Source organism: Thermobia domestica, unplaced genomic scaffold (assembly GCF_964235325.1).
Source record: "Thermobia domestica unplaced genomic scaffold, izTheDome1.hap1.1 HAP1_SCAFFOLD_234, whole genome shotgun sequence".
NCBI lineage: Eukaryota > Metazoa > Arthropoda > Insecta > Zygentoma > Lepismatidae > Thermobia > Thermobia domestica.
In genome coordinates this window covers 119,584-135,677 of record NW_027655953.1, presented here as the reverse complement: position 1 = coordinate 135,677, position 16,094 = coordinate 119,584, and the positions used below count along the sequence as shown (strand labels likewise).

At 31.7% G+C, this 16,094-nt stretch overlaps 1 protein-coding gene across 1 annotated transcript in view; it reads left to right on the top strand.

The window, feature by feature from the left end:
- The window catches only part of LOC145676591 (uncharacterized), a 192,536-nt gene extending 176,463 nt beyond the window's left edge, over positions 1-16,073 (top strand). The window contains exon 10 of the mRNA XM_081747425.1: positions 4,790-16,073. Within this exon, the coding sequence (XP_081603551.1) occupies positions 4,790-4,878 (89 nt within the window). The 3' untranslated portion in view covers positions 4,879-16,073. The remainder of the gene's footprint in view (positions 1-4,789) is intronic.
- The last annotated feature ends 21 nt before the right edge of the window (positions 16,074-16,094 follow it).

The following is a 16,094-nucleotide window of genomic DNA, read 5'->3' as shown; positions in this document are numbered from 1 at the left end:
TGGACAGGACCTATACAGATGAACTTTCATTTTTTAACGTTGAAAACTAGTGAATCGTCGTGTATACATACAACAATGCTTTGACGTCATGATTAGCATATTTTATTCATCTCATGTGTTACTAATGTTTGCCTTCAAAAGCGGATACGAATTACTCATTCACTTAATTAAGGTTAATTCCATATAGTTCATTCGATTTTGATAATATTACGGTTTATCGTTTAAATGTTATTTCTTTTTATCTGATCTACTTATATATTAGTAGTTTCTCGTTTTGCACCTGAAATCTGACACCGGAGCTGTTTTGATAGTTCTGTTTCCTTTGCTGTATGATATGAGTTAAGCTGTAGTTTTGTAGTGTCATCTTGATTGTCCCACTTAAATTTTACTAGTTGCCCCATCACATTTGGAATGTACTCTGAAATTTGATATGGGTGCTTCATTTAAATTTGGTAGTTTCATAATCAGGGTTCTTAAAAATTATTTTTATCTTTTTCCTTGACTTTTCTCTGATTTCCAGGTACTAGACCGATCATTTTCCCCGACCCGCAGCATTTAGTAAGATAAAGGTTCATTAATGAAGAATGTCTGTAAGAGCTAAATAAAGGCTTGGTTAATAACAGTGGATAAACAAACATGTAACCTAGTCAAAAAATTGTTATTTGAGTTGCTGAGTAAATTTTATAACACATTTGTAAGTTAATTAATACTCATCAATGAAGATTTTTAAGAAGAGATTATCACCCTTCTACCCAACGAGCAACTGTAACATTAGAATTTTCAGAAATGTTGAAGATACTGCTTTAGTCAATTTTAAACAAAATGAGACAAGGTTCTAAAAAAATGTAGTAAATGAAGACAAATATAATTATTGCTTTAATAACATATTTCAACTTTTTCCCAAATTTCATAAAAATAGAGTATTGGAAGAATATTTTATTTTTGCATATACAAAAATTAAAAGGTATGACAATAAAGATTTGGGAGAACTGTTATAACATAATAAAGATTTGAGAGAAAGGACATCTTCAAATTTTGCCAACTTGAGAACCAGGAATGTTGGAGCTATGAAATTTTGTGTATGATTTTTTTCCCACAATATTGATTGCTTATTGCCCAACGGGTAGATTGCACAAAAATTATGTTATTTAACTCTATCTCGAACCATTTTGGTCCGAGATGATTTTTTTTTTTTCAATTTTCACCCCAAGTGATTGAAACCAGAAAGAAACATTATTCTATAATGGTTTCGATGATTGTTCTGGAACGATCGCTGGTTCAAACAGCAGTGTTTAAAATTCCAAAGTTGATTTGGAACTAGGCAATAGCCACTGTTATCGTGTGGTGTTTAGCTGCGCTAGAATTATTTAGGAAAATACGAAAGGCTGAGATATCCATAAAAAAGGTTAAATTATGTATATGACATACTCACCACATCCACGACCTTTCAGGTTATTCATTTATTGTTCATTTTTATTTATTTATTTACTTATTGCAATACACAACAGGTTGGAGAATCCAGTTACACACATTCACTCTTAGTATTAATGATTTTCTTATAGCATTCGTGCAGGGACTGTCACAGTAAAAGGAAAGTGATATTTTCTGGTCGGATTACATTTACTGCAACATTAATTCTAAATTCACTCAATAGGTCCATGCAATCTACATTATTATGAAATAGTTTGTATGAAAATTACATTGCCTATGGTTTTCTTTTCACCTCGATTTATGTTATTAAACATATTTTCGTTTCCTTGTAACTCAAATAGCTTAAAAATCTATTTTGAACTTTTTCTAACTTGGTTACATTTAGTTTTGAATGTGGATTCCATATAATGCTTGTATATTCGAGCTTGGTACGAACGTAGTACCAGGCGTACCAATTAATAATGCGGATTTGGTACGCAAAGAAAATACGAAAAGTTCAACAGGAACAACAAAAGGGTATTCAAAGTAATGCCCATCGCTATCTACACATTGCTTCCACCTTTCAGGCAATTTGTGGATATCGTCCGAAAAGAACTCGTCCCAAAAGGGTGTCCTTGGAAGCAAACAATTCGGAGACCCACTGTTCCACCTCTTCATATGTTCGGAAGTGCTGCTCAGAAAGTGCGTGTGCCATCGACCGGAACAAGTAATAATCTGAAGTGGCAGGGTCTGGTGAATAGCGTGGGTGAGCTAATATTTCCCAGTCTAGGTCTTTTAACGTGTCTTTAACAGGCTTTGAAGTGTGTGATGACGCGTTATCATGAAGCAAAATTACTTTGCTGTGTCTTGTTGCCCATTGTGGTCGTTTGACGATCAAAGTCTGGTTGAGATTGATTGTCAGTAGCGATCATTATTAACGGTTTCACCGGGTTTGAGAAGCTCATAGTACATTACACCCTCCTGATCCCACTATACACAGAGCATTGTCTTTTGTCCAAACCGATTTGGCCTTGCAATCGGTGTTGATAGTTAACCTGAATCAACCTACAACTTTTTGCGTTTAGGATTTTCAAAATAAAGCCACTTTTCGTCACCAGTCACTATACGATGTAGAAAGGATTTTCTTTGGTGACGTTGAAGTAGGACTTCACAGATGACTTTTCGATTTTCCATTTCTCTCTCAATCAGTTCATGTGGCACCCATTTCTCTTCCTGTAAAACCTTACCCATTGCTTTTAAACAATTGGAAACTGTTTGCTGAGCAACGTTCAATCTTTTGCCGAGCTGTGTCTGAGTTTGACACGCATGTTCATCCAATAATGCTTGCAGTTCTTGGTGCTCAAACTTTTTCGGTTGGCCTGGTCGTTCGATGTCTTTAACATTGAAATCGCTACCTTTAAAGCGTTTAAACCAGCGTTCACATATATCTTGAGATGGAGCATGTTTACCATAAGCTTTCCGAAGAATTCGAAAACTTTCAGCAGCACTTTTCTTCAAAATGAAGTAATTAAGTAACACTTCCCGCACATGCTCTTTTTCCGGCACGAACTTTGAAATGTCTGAGCACAAAAATTTCTATGCAGTTAACAGCTTCGTCCCACTTGACCAACGAGGACTGCAGGCTTTTTATCACTAGGACGAAATAGCACGTGCGTTGGTTCTGGACCACTCAACTATTACAGTTATCTTGAAGCAGTTTACAGTCATCCAATGTTTATACTGATCGAGGTCCAATGTTTATACTTATTTTAAGGTCATCTGTAAATAATAATGTGTGAATTTTTTTATGCAATGAGATGAATTATTAATAAACATAAGGAACAATAGTGGACCACCTAAATTGGATCCCTAAGGTACTCTTGATAACTGTAAATATCCTGTCTATTTACAACCTTTATGTATAACAAATTATTTTCTATTTTTCAAGAGGATTTGAAGAGAGTAACTTGGCCAGAACAAAAGCTGAAGTGATTGAGTTTGTAAACAACCTACCATGATTTACAACATCGAAGGCTTTGACAAAGTTTATATAAATTACATCTACTTGTCTCCGTATTCAAATGTTTTAGCTATGAAATTAGTTATTGCACTTCGATTGTTATCGTTGATCTGCTATTACCGAAGCCATGAATTCTGTAATGACAATCTGATGCGATTCATTATACGTTGATATAAAATAGTTTCAGATACTTTTACATACGCGATAAATATCGAAATAGGTTTGGGAGTTTCAATCTCCCTTTTATTGTTACCGGAATTCGGAGTAGGAGATACTCTACGTATTTTCCTTTATTTGGAAATTTACTATTTCCAATAGGTTAAGTTAAACAGCATGCTCAATGGTATCAAGAAATGGTCTTCGCAGTCTTTCACGATGTAACTTGAGATACCATTAGGACCTATTACACTTTTTGATTTTAATTTCTTAATTACCATTATAATTTCATGTACTTCTGCCTATGATGTTTTCAAGACATCTACGTCGTTTTCTAGTTCAGTTGAATTATTTCCGTTGCTATGGTTAATTTTGTTACATACGTATTGAAAGTAGTCAGCAAATGCGTGTGAGATTTTTTTTTTTTTTTTTTTTTTTTTTTTTTTTTTTTTTTTTTTTTAGCTCATTATTATTGTAAGACAATAAACCGGAGTTTAGAAGTCACGTTTTGCTTTTTACGAGATTTCACAATTCGGTTGGATTATATTCTAATGAAGATTCCGATATTGATACAGAATGATTATATTCCTTATCCACTTTGCTTTTAATTTCTCTTCGCAGCCTACTAAATTCTTGTTGATGGAAGACGAGATCCCCTTCTTTTTTTTTTTTTTTTTTTTTTTTTTTATGGTTTGCTTGAGTTTTATTTTCTTCGCTGGAATACAGAGAACAAACTTATTATATAAGGTGTCGCATAAACAGTTCTATAACATTGTATTGCCTTGTTTGATATATAACTTTCTGAAATCCGCCTTTTTGGAGTTGTACTTAATTGTTACGTTAACTTTATCTCATTGTTTAAAGTTGGATGATAATAGTCCTATTTAACAACGAATAAGTTTCTCTATTAACCATTACCGTAATCTAAATTACTCACACTAGGAAACTACATATATGCAAATACTATTCATAAAACAACTTTAAGATTTGCACAAGATTATACAGTGAAATTAGATGTTTTTTCAGTGCTGTTTAATGACAATCTCAGATCGATCTGAACTGCAGTGTTCGTATTTTATATTTTCTGCCAGGACCCAATTATAATCTTTATTGTGTAAAGTGAACATACAGTAAATATATTTTCTAATTGTACTCCCTATGCTTTGAGTGTCTTTATTCTTAACATTACATTTAATTTTGCAGGATCATTTCTTAGCACCTTGGGTCGAAATAACGGCCAAGTATCTACGAATGATGATAGTCCAAGCAACATGCCATCTGTTCCTGAATAGTCCAGTACATAATCCAGCCACAGATAATTTACAACTTTTCTGTGCCAAATGTTTCCGTTTAATGTTATCAAATTGAATGAGTTAACGGTGCTTCCAGTGTGTAGGTGTATTTGTTTTCTTCTTCTACTTGCATAGGGATACCTCCTACAACATAATTCTGCTTAGTATTTGTAAAGATTATTGTATCATTCCGTGTAAATAAACCAGGCTCTCTTAAACTTTAAATGATCAGTACCAATCAGATTTCAACTTTAGGGTTGTGATATAACATGCATAGTAATATATAAGAGTAACGCAAAAAGATTATATACAATCGTTCGGTATATATGTATATATGATATATTCATTTAGGAGTCAGGTTTCGTAGAGCAGCCGTGACAGTATTATGTTATTGATGAAATTAAAAGTACTTTTATATTAATTGTTGTATTCATTGTTAATCTTGTCTATTTGTTCGATTGGAACTGTATGTGTGTGTGTGTGAGAGAGAGACATTTTAACATGATAAAACAATGCGTAATTAAATATAGCTAAAGGAACGGTGGTAATAAATGTCAACATTTTAGTAGTTTCACATAAAAATGTTTACAAATATGGTTTCCTTTTGTTACTAGACTTTAAATACTGTGATAGTGAAATATTGTTATTTTTAAAGAAAAAGTTGCTTTGCTTTAAGAATATTCACTAATCTCTTAAAAATTATTTTCCAATCGTAGGTAACTGATGCGAGAAACACAGTTTCGATTCACAGAGAAAATAATATTTAGATCTGAGGTAAATTGTTGGTCTACCTTCCATATAGCCCTGCTCTACTCTAAAATCAACAGAAGGGAAGAATTTAAAATAATAATAATAAAGTTTCATTGTTTAACTTTCTAATTTTGTACAGAATATTAAGATCTAAAATTAACAGCGTCTTAATAAATCTAATTATGTGACGTATTGCTTCACAGTTACGGACGAAGTCATAACTAAAAAAAAAAAAAAAAAAAAAAAAAATCAGCTCTGTATAGTTAACCCTAGTAAACCAACAGAAATTAATCTTCACCAGAATCAAATATGGACCACATTAAACACCGGTATTTTAACTGTTGGATTTTTTGTAAGGTTTGTTAGTTTATTTGAAATCTTTAAGTCCTAAGACGCTTGCTTTTCAAAGTCTTATTCCCTGCATTATTTTCAAGGTAATTGGGGAGCGTCCAGAAAGGACTTATGTAATTTCTATGAATACCCTAATTCAGTGAATTTGCTGTCTTGATAACGTCTGCGTATGCATAGTTTCGGTACTGATACTAAGAAAACAAATAAATAAAAATATTTTTAAAAAAAAGTAATTATGCTTATTAGAATTCGATGAAAGAAAACATATTGGTTGTAGATTTTGATCTGTTTTATACTGTTAGCTACTCTGTGAAGTATCGTGAGTATTTTTGATTTGAAACCACCTTCTCAGCAAATACTTTTATAGTAATTTGAACTGTTGTAGCGAATAAATGTGTTGGAATTCTATGGTTGTTGTATAAAATATAGTATGTAGGAAATGTATAATACAGCAACGTATTACCTAGAAAACTTGAATTAATGTAGTAGAGAAATGTTATTTTCCCAACGTAATTCAGAAACAAAGATTTGTAAACGAGTAGTCATTAAGCCAAAATGTTAATATATTTAATGTTGCTTATATATATATACATTTATATATATATATCAAAACAGAGAGATCTGAATCTGTTCTGAAAGGACTTAAAAAGATTTAAGAAAACGTATGTATTGATACTGATCATTTGGTCTCTTTCATATGTTTCTGTATGTAGACATGTTTATATAAGTAGCTATCCAATATTGGCAAAATTAAATCACATTGAACTGTGAAGCTAAATTTGTTATATTTATGTTTGATACTAAAACTTAATATGTTCACAGAATTTATGACGTAGAGTGCAATGACGCTTCTTTGCTGTGAGAAATATGTAAGTTTATTTCCGTAACGTATATGAAACAATATGCACATGCTACCTTTTTAAAAGTTTGCAAGTATTTTAATTATGTCAGTATAAATTAAGAAAAATATATATTCACGATTGCATTCAATGAAGGTACACTTTTAAATAATGTTCCATATGTGACTTTATTCTTAACACCATGGTAGTAAAACTGCCCTCGCAATATTGTACATACATGAATATTTAGGAAATCTGCAATTTAGAGCAGAACTATTTTGTATGCTTTACACGATATTGTAGGTATAGGTCTTGTTTTCCTTGTCATGGACATGTATATGAACTGTTTCACATTAAGGTCATACTTTAGCCTATTAAGAGTAGGGTAATCTATTGTGATATACATATACATTTATAAATATGTATAGTATGTTTACCTCAAATTTGTATTTACTTCTTGTTAATGTAAGATAATTACTTCACCGAAAGAAAATACTCATGTTTCATGTTAAATAATAGTTGCTTATAGCATCACTTATTTGAATGCTAGTCCAATGAATTCTATAATACTATACTTGGAGTAGAAAGTATTTTACCTTAAAATCAAAATAGGATAATATGATAACTTTGTATGTAGTATTTGGGTAACAATTTAAACCACACGCATTACAAATTTTTCTGTAAAAAAGCCTAATGTTTTTAATAGATTGGCCAGCAGTACCTATTAAAAGAAAAGAAAAGAATGAAGTTTTACGTGTCATGGCATCATGTAAACTAAGATGAGTGGTTCTCAACCTGGGCGTTCTCGTATCCAAAGGAAAGCTATAGGGGTGATATAGACTGTTTAGGGGCGTTTGAGATTTCATAATCTGTTAGATTTTTCTCTTATTATTGGACGAAAGCCATTATGCATTTTACAAATTATCAAAGACTTTTTTTTTTTTTCAAATAATATTGTAGATTCTTCAAGGCTAATTCTAAGAATTGAAGGCTTCGTCCAAGTCTTATGTTCAGCCATACACATTTATGCATTGGGTTAAGACGGCAGGGGATGATCAGGACAATCGCATTGACTCAAACGGGCGCTAGGCTCGAAAAGGTTGAAGACCACTGTTCTAGAGATTTTTTTTTTTTTTTTTTTTTTTTTTTTTTTTTTAAATGTGATAATTCAACATTCAAAATCCTTGTGGAGGAAGGTTTATACATAGACTGACATTTCATAAAAGCAATTCGATTAACAGTGACTGTAAATATATATATTAATTTCCCTCCCTATTAACTATTAGAAATGTAATTATTGCAAAGACTAAAAGAAATGTTCTTAAGATAAAAGAGAGGGAGAGAAAGAGAAAAGAAACTTTTCATTCGTATGAACATTCCTGAGTAATTTATTAGTATTAATGAAGAAACATTTACGGATATTTCGAAAATGTCGTTAACTCCTTTTTAACCGACTTTAGAAAAAGAAAAAAGAAGGTGCTTCTCAATTTCACCAGTTTATATATGTATATATTGTGTTTATGTTCACGGATAACTATGACATAGGTTGATCGATTTCAGTGATTTTGGTTTTGTTTGTTGGAAAAAGCATACTTTCTCGGTGGTCTCATATACTGTACATTTCGGTAGGATGTAATGGTAATCTTTGGAGGAGCTAGACTATGAAAACCTTGACGAGTGCAGTGAGAAAACCATAATTAACCAATTTTAGTATCCGTATGTTCACGCAAAATTCAACATAGATTCACCAATTATGATGATTCTTTTTTTTATTTGAAAGAATATTCCTTTCCGGTGGTCCCATATAAACTTTATGAGGATCCACCAATAGTTTTCGAAGCTAGATCATAAAACTTCTCAACGACTGACAGTGTTCATTTTATAATTGTGTATATCATCACGCATAACTTCAACATAGGTGCACTAATTTTGTTCACTTACATTTTGTTTGAAAGAGAATGTATCTATGGTAGTTTCATATAAATTTCATTAGGATCCTTGAGAGCTTTCTTTTCGGAGCTAGAGCACGAAACTCCTGAACGGCAGATAGTATTAATATCGTAATTAACCGACTTCATTGTGTGCATAACTTCAACATGAATGTACCGATTTTAGTTTTTCTTGTTTAGTTTCAAAGAGCATACTTTCTCGTAGGTTTCATATAAATTTTATCATGATCTGATGACAGTCTTTGGAGTTAGAGAATGGAACTTCTCAATAGTTGTAGAGTTAATATATTTTAGAAGAGAAATTAAATAAATAAGTAAATAAACGACTCTAAAACACAATAAAAAGCAGAAAATAAAAACTTAAAAAACAAGAATACTAAATGGCTTCAACAAAAACGCTAAAAACAGAAAATAATTCATTATTTTTATCTATAAACATTTTTGAAGTCTTTGCCAAAATGCTGCATAAAATTACCATTCAAACTGGCTTTATATTAGGCATGAATTTATTTGGCTTGATGCAAACTGTAAAATATTTTTATAGATAATAGTAATGAATTATTTTCTGCTTTTTAGCGCTTTATTATTAGTATTTTCTGTTTTTTAGCGCTTTAGTTGAAGTCGGTTAATTTTTTTAAAGTTGTTATGAATATCAATTTAGTAAATCACTTGCATTAGCGGTTCCTTTCATAGTTATTTATTCCTATTTTGTTGCTTGTTTTGTTGTATTGTTACTGTCATATTTAATTCATGTTCAAGTGTAAATGTTAAATTTTGTGCCAGTGTCTATTTAAAAATATCCACTTCGTTTCGTGCATATTATGGGTTCCTAGAAAAAAATAATTATTCTTGCTATGAAGCAAGAAATTGTTGATATTTTGTAGTTGAGTTGTTCTCCAAATGTATTCGCTTCCAACTTAACAAGAAGAGATCGTTCTAATTTAATGTATCTAACTATATCAATGTATGTATTTCAGAGATCATTAATGACGAAGAAATCTGTGTCCTATTCGTCCACTGCCTGTTTTCTCAAACATAGTGTACGTATCGAGTAAACTTGTAGTCACCATCGTAATCGAGAAGTTGAAAAACATTTTGAATTCTTTGCATAAATTTCTGTGTTCATGATTCTTAAAGCACCTACGCAGAATAACGATCTTACATGAAAGCATGTCATGTATATATATATATATCTATGTCAAACTATGTCTCCTAATTGTTAAGAGAGTTTATATTTCCTTTGAGTTAGGTTATATCGCTGTAATGCATCAGTTGAGGAATATGTAGTTCTGTGAAAACGGTAAAGAAAGGCATAATTAGGTTTCAAATGCTCTTCTGAGAGTCGTCTACTTTTACATATTTTGCTTAAATTTAGGCTAGTCGTACAGTGAGCTTCTGATCCTGAAAAATCATTGTTACCAAAGTTTAGAAATTAATTTAATTTACTTTCTTCAGCAACAGACAATTTCTACTTCCCTGTGTACATTTCCTTACTTACGTCTATTTATTTTAATGTGGATATAATTGCTACGTCCATGAAATTGAAATCTGAAATTTATCGAAATTTGGTAATTAAGGAAGAAGGAGGCTATAGAAGGAATGGGTACAGATCTGTTACGGTATTAAAATGTCAACGAATTTAGTTTAACGTCTCGTAGTTATGCTGCGTACATTGAAGATGACTGGTGTCAGTTGAAGCGAATGATGATGACGAACATGATGAAAAAAATAGTGGAAGGAGCCGGAAAACCTGAGAAAACTCACGAACTCGAAGTTGTCCTTGACAAACTAACATGGCCAGGATCGAACAAAAGGTGGGCGTTGTATCACTCTGCTACCGTGATCTGTTTGATAGGTAATATTTGATTTACAACGTTTTTTTTTTTTTTTTTTTCAATTGACGAAATAACATTTGTATAAAATAGGTATGCATATTTCAAAATGAAAAAAAAAAAAAAAAGTTTTCAAAAATTTATTGAACATTCCTGCTATAATACATTTGTTTAAAAAGTAAATATAAGTATAGTTGAATTGATGATTAGAAACTGGCATCAGTAACTATACTACTAGGTATACGTGATGTGTGATCTATTCTGTACATAAATATTTCTAAAATCTAAAATCTATTTATAACTGAGTTCCATAAAATGTGACCCATGTTCTTGAAAACATTGTTCACCATTATTATTACTATTATTACTTTAAAAAAGTAGAATATCTGATTGTTTAACTGATCAGACAATCATATAATGTATGTTATAAAAAAAAGAAGAAAAGAGCACGAAAAATTAAAAAAAAAAGAAAAAAAAATTAAGAGATATATTTCAACCTGTATCGTGAGTTTCTGTAGCTGACTGAGTAATGCATGCTGCTGTGTTATTATTGATACCAAAATTCCTTAAGCATATGGCCTTCCTTTCAAATTAAACTGTGATTGTCATTATAAGGTTAGTGATGTCCAAGTTTCAGTATATATAGAAGTATATTATTGAATAATTTGCAATAAAAGTAAGAAAAAAATTAGGAGGTAAGACATATAATATTTACAAAATGCTATCACATAAACTAATCATTGTTCCCGATCTTTTCTTGTGGATCTGAAGTTCGGAGGTTCACTTTATGATGTCACTGCAGGACATCATTTTAATCAATATCATAATAAAAACGTGGAACTTCACTTGTATCGGAGTCTTGCCATCCAATCAGAATCCGAAATGACGCTACTGCGACGTAACTGTCGGATACTTAAATTTGTACATTCTAACTTCGGAAATAAGTATTAGTTCACTTAATAGCATTTTGTAAATATTAAATGGCCTACTATCAAATTTGTCATAATGTAAAAAAAAAAAAAATAAATAAATAAATAAATAAATAAAAAATAAAAAAAGGAGTATAAAGAAGACTCTTTAATACTTGAAACTAATGTATGTACTGCAATATATAGAACAGTATTTCCCTTTGTATTATTAAAGAAATTTATATTATAAGGCAGTAGAAGAAATACATTCCGTAAGTGGTGTCAAAAGTGGAAATTATCATTTTTTTTAAAAAAATCCGTTGATTCATAAAAAAATATTAAAGTCTTGTAAACTCAGAGCTGCTAACTAGAAGAAAATAAAATGAAATCTTTCAGTTTAACAGCGCACGATTATGCTCTTTAGGCTAAGGGAGACGGATGATTATGGCAAGAGAATGATAAGGAAGGAACTGATGAAATGTTGATGCAGAAGAAAACGGGAGTACCCCGATAAAACCCACGTACACGATGTTGTCCACCACAAATTTCCTTGGCCACAGATCGAACCAGGAACTCCACCCACCAAAGATAAGCGCTCTACCTTTGAGCCACCTTGCTTCCCCTGCCAACTAAGAATACACAGTATAAAAGTATATTAATGACCACTGAAAAGACACATTATTATTTACAAAATATTGATCTGCTGTTTTCTATTTATTTAAATTTAACGGCATTTAAATGATTTCCTTAAGTACATACGATGCTGAACAAGCATTGAGTCATTCAAGAAATATGATTTTATTTTTGTACAGTAGAATGCAGGGAGAATGATACTAATTTTATTACAATAGTTGTATTCGTAATTATATATCTATCTATCTATCTATCTATATATATATATATATATATATCTATATCTATCTATCTATCTATCTATCTATCTATCTATCTATCTATCTATCTATATATATCCCTTTGTATTAAAAGCAAGACAAGTTTACCAAAAAATTTATATAAGGTAACTGTCCATTTCAACTGAAGAAAATAGAAGGGAAGGCTAAGATCTTTAAAAACAATTAAAGATGTTTCATAAAATAATTCATTGAGGTATTAACATTTAATGATGATTCATGAAGTAATCCATTGAAGTATTAAGTTCGTTTAACTTTAAGGTACAAAATCCGTCCTCTAATAAATACATTAAGAGTAATTTACATCGGATGTCGTGGCACTCGATCTATATACCTAAGTATACATATAATTTTGAAACAATTTAATTTACCAGGGTATGCTAGTAACACAACTACAAAATATACAAAATTAATACGGAATATCTTGATCAGTTTCATTTTTTTACTTTAAAATACTTAAATAAGGCAAAGTAGAAATTTGTAACCAATCTCGGAAAGCAGTAATTGCGAGGAAAATAAATTGTATATTTTGTCAGGCACTATAACATTTCATGCAATTGTGCTAGAATATTGAACAGTAGACTGCATGGCATAACAAATAGTAAATTGAAGAGGAACTGTTTGCGTTTAGGAAAGGAAATGGCATGAAACGACATTAGCTTGGCTAGAGTGATCAGTGATAGGAAAAGAAACAAAGTATATACACACAGTGTTTATATTGATTGAGAAAAGTAGTTTGGTGAGTAAACTGGGATATTTTGACGGAAATGCCAAAGAACTTTGGGATGGAGAATGAACAATCGAAGACTTATATGAAATCAATTGTAAATGTAAGAATAGAAGAAGTGAAAAGGGAAAGCGTGATTGGATGTTGCCTTTTACTAACATTATTTAAAATCTATTCAAAAGAAAGAGTTAAGAAGAGTTTATATAATGTGGGAGGTAGAAGGATTAAGTATATATTTCTGTTGTATCGAAATCAAAACGAACAGTATTACAAAATTTGTAGAAAAGTAGTGGAGAATACGGAATGAAAGCAATTGTAATGAAGTGAACTATGTCGGATAGATAGAAATGGCCTGCGAGAAAGTACGAGTATAACAGGTGACTAGTTTTTGGGTACTAGATAGCATTATTAGTGGAGTTCTGAAGGTAAATGGACAACACAAGCAAGAATAGAGATGACAAAAGAAAGAAAAAAAAGAGAGAGGGTATCTTGCTGGTCGTTCAGGACTTAAAGAAAACTACTCGTCAAGTGTTTTGTGAAGAATATTGCACCGTAGAGGCAAAAACATGGATATTACGAAAAAGCGATGAAATATGATTGAAATCGTTCCAAATGTGGGTATAAAAAAGAACGAAAAAGTTATGTTGAGCAAAAATCTGTGAGGAAGTACAAGTAAAAATGGGGGAAGAAAATCAGTGGTAAAGGTGTGTAAAAGTATAGTTACTTTATTACACAATAGTGTATACTGTTGTTGAAGTATTGGAAATTATATAATATTCGATAACAAAGCGATAGCCCGCAAATAACTTAGAAGAACACTCATGTACATATATATAAGGACTAAAGATAACAGCTTTTCTAGTAATGTTAAACTAAACGAAAGAATCTTTATACAGTTAAATCATGATATTAGAGTCGTAACAATAAACACACTGATACCTGTCCCGTTTGGGGAGAGTTGTAACATTGTCCCGTTATGAATTACGAGGACGTTCAGTATGACTTAATACTCACGAAGGAAACAAAATACCACAAAAAATATATAAAGTTTATTCTTCAACATAATCTCTTGCCTTTAGTTGCATTTATCTGTCACAGACCCAAAGATTTTATGACCGTTGAAAGTTTTCATCCTGCTCTTGAAAAGATGCATATATAGCATATTTATGGCAGCATCGAGATGTAGGAAACTCTGTCCTCGGAAATTGAAAGTCACTTGGGGCAAGGTCTGATGAGTAGAGCGCTGTTCTTTACTCATTCTTGAGGTGTCTGCTTTTTAATTTTTTTTTTTTTAAGGTCGTTGGGCGAAATACTACGAACTTATTCTTTTATGTAACAGCAGCAACAACAATAGTGAATAAATATTAAATTTGCCCTTTAAGCAATACATGTTTTTAGTTGATTCTTAGTTATGAGACATGAAAAGATGCTTCGTAGCCATATCATTGTTTATGTTCTCGTTTTTGTGTAGGGTACGCATTCAATTACCGGTAATAAGTCCCACGTTAAGCTGTACGCTCACGCCTCATGTAGCTTTGGTGCTCACACGGGATATTAAACTCTAAATATTTTAACTAATATGTTAATAGGTAAATCGCAAAATCTAAATACAAAAAGTGTGAAAAATTGACTTTGATTTTTGAGAATACGCGATCTTAGCAACTTCCTTTCTTGATTCTGGTGACTAGTATTCGCACTTATCCTATATATTTAATACAAATATAAGTTGCTTACAATATTTTCCAGAGTTTGAAACAGTAGTGCTCAATATTTTGTATGATTGCATACCGTAGCTATTAATATTATCAGAATAGTCCCCAATTTGATAAGAAACAAAAGGTTAATTACAAGAAATTAAAACATAGATGTGCTACTTTACTTAAGGACTGTACTAGAGCATATCAATAGTCCACGTTCATAACATGCTTGCTCAAAACGAATTTTGAAATAAACTCGGAAAGGCTGTTGTATGCAGGGTTATAATAACGCTTGTGGTGCATGTTAGGTGTAATATAATCTTCATTTAAAAAAATAATAGCCTGTGATATTCATATTCTTATTATATATTGAACTATATATTTTAGGAGAAAAAACATTTTGTTGGTGTATTTACAAGAAAAACAATGTACCCAGTACGCTAGTATGTATGTAGGTTTGTAACTATGAAATCAATAAAAACCTTCTCACGGATATTGGTATTTTATTATTTGCCTCCCAATGGTAACAACGATTTGGGTCATTTCAATATTCACGAGGGCGAATGAATTTGGTATTTTTGTACGCCCATGTATAGTCGGTACCAATGATGCACGCAAGGGAGGGGAGTTTCGGGTTTAAAACTCCCCTCTTGAGTAAGGTATTATATAAAAATAAGCGTTACCATATTAAGATATCTATACAATCACATGGAAATATATGAACTCGGGAGATTGAACCTCCTCGTAACGAACTTCTGTGTACACAACTGGTCAATACTTTCAACAGACGAGGTTCAAAACTTTCTTTATTATACAAACTGTGAATATGGCTGCTTTTAATTTTTTAACACAAACTATACTGCAATTGATACTACTTGTCCTTTCTGACAGTTCGCTGCGCGCGCGTGGTGCTCAATGCTGTGTTGTCAGGTATTGGAACACGAAATTATTTACTGCAAGTAAATCACAGTTTTATAAAATTAAATGACACAAAAGAAAACTAAAAAGAATGCTCTTCATAACAGCAGGTCCACTACTCAAGTTGACATTCGACTAAAAGAATGTGCATTTGTTTATATTCAAATTGGCAACGTGAGGAAAGGGTGGAATGTTTACCATTGCAGAACGAGAGAAAGAGCCGCTATAACTGGTTGAACGTGCTGTTGCTATAGAAACTGTTCTTCTAACCTGACTGTTAGAACCACGTGCAGGAAGGAAAAACAAGGGGAAAGTAACTGTCAAAAGGACAAGT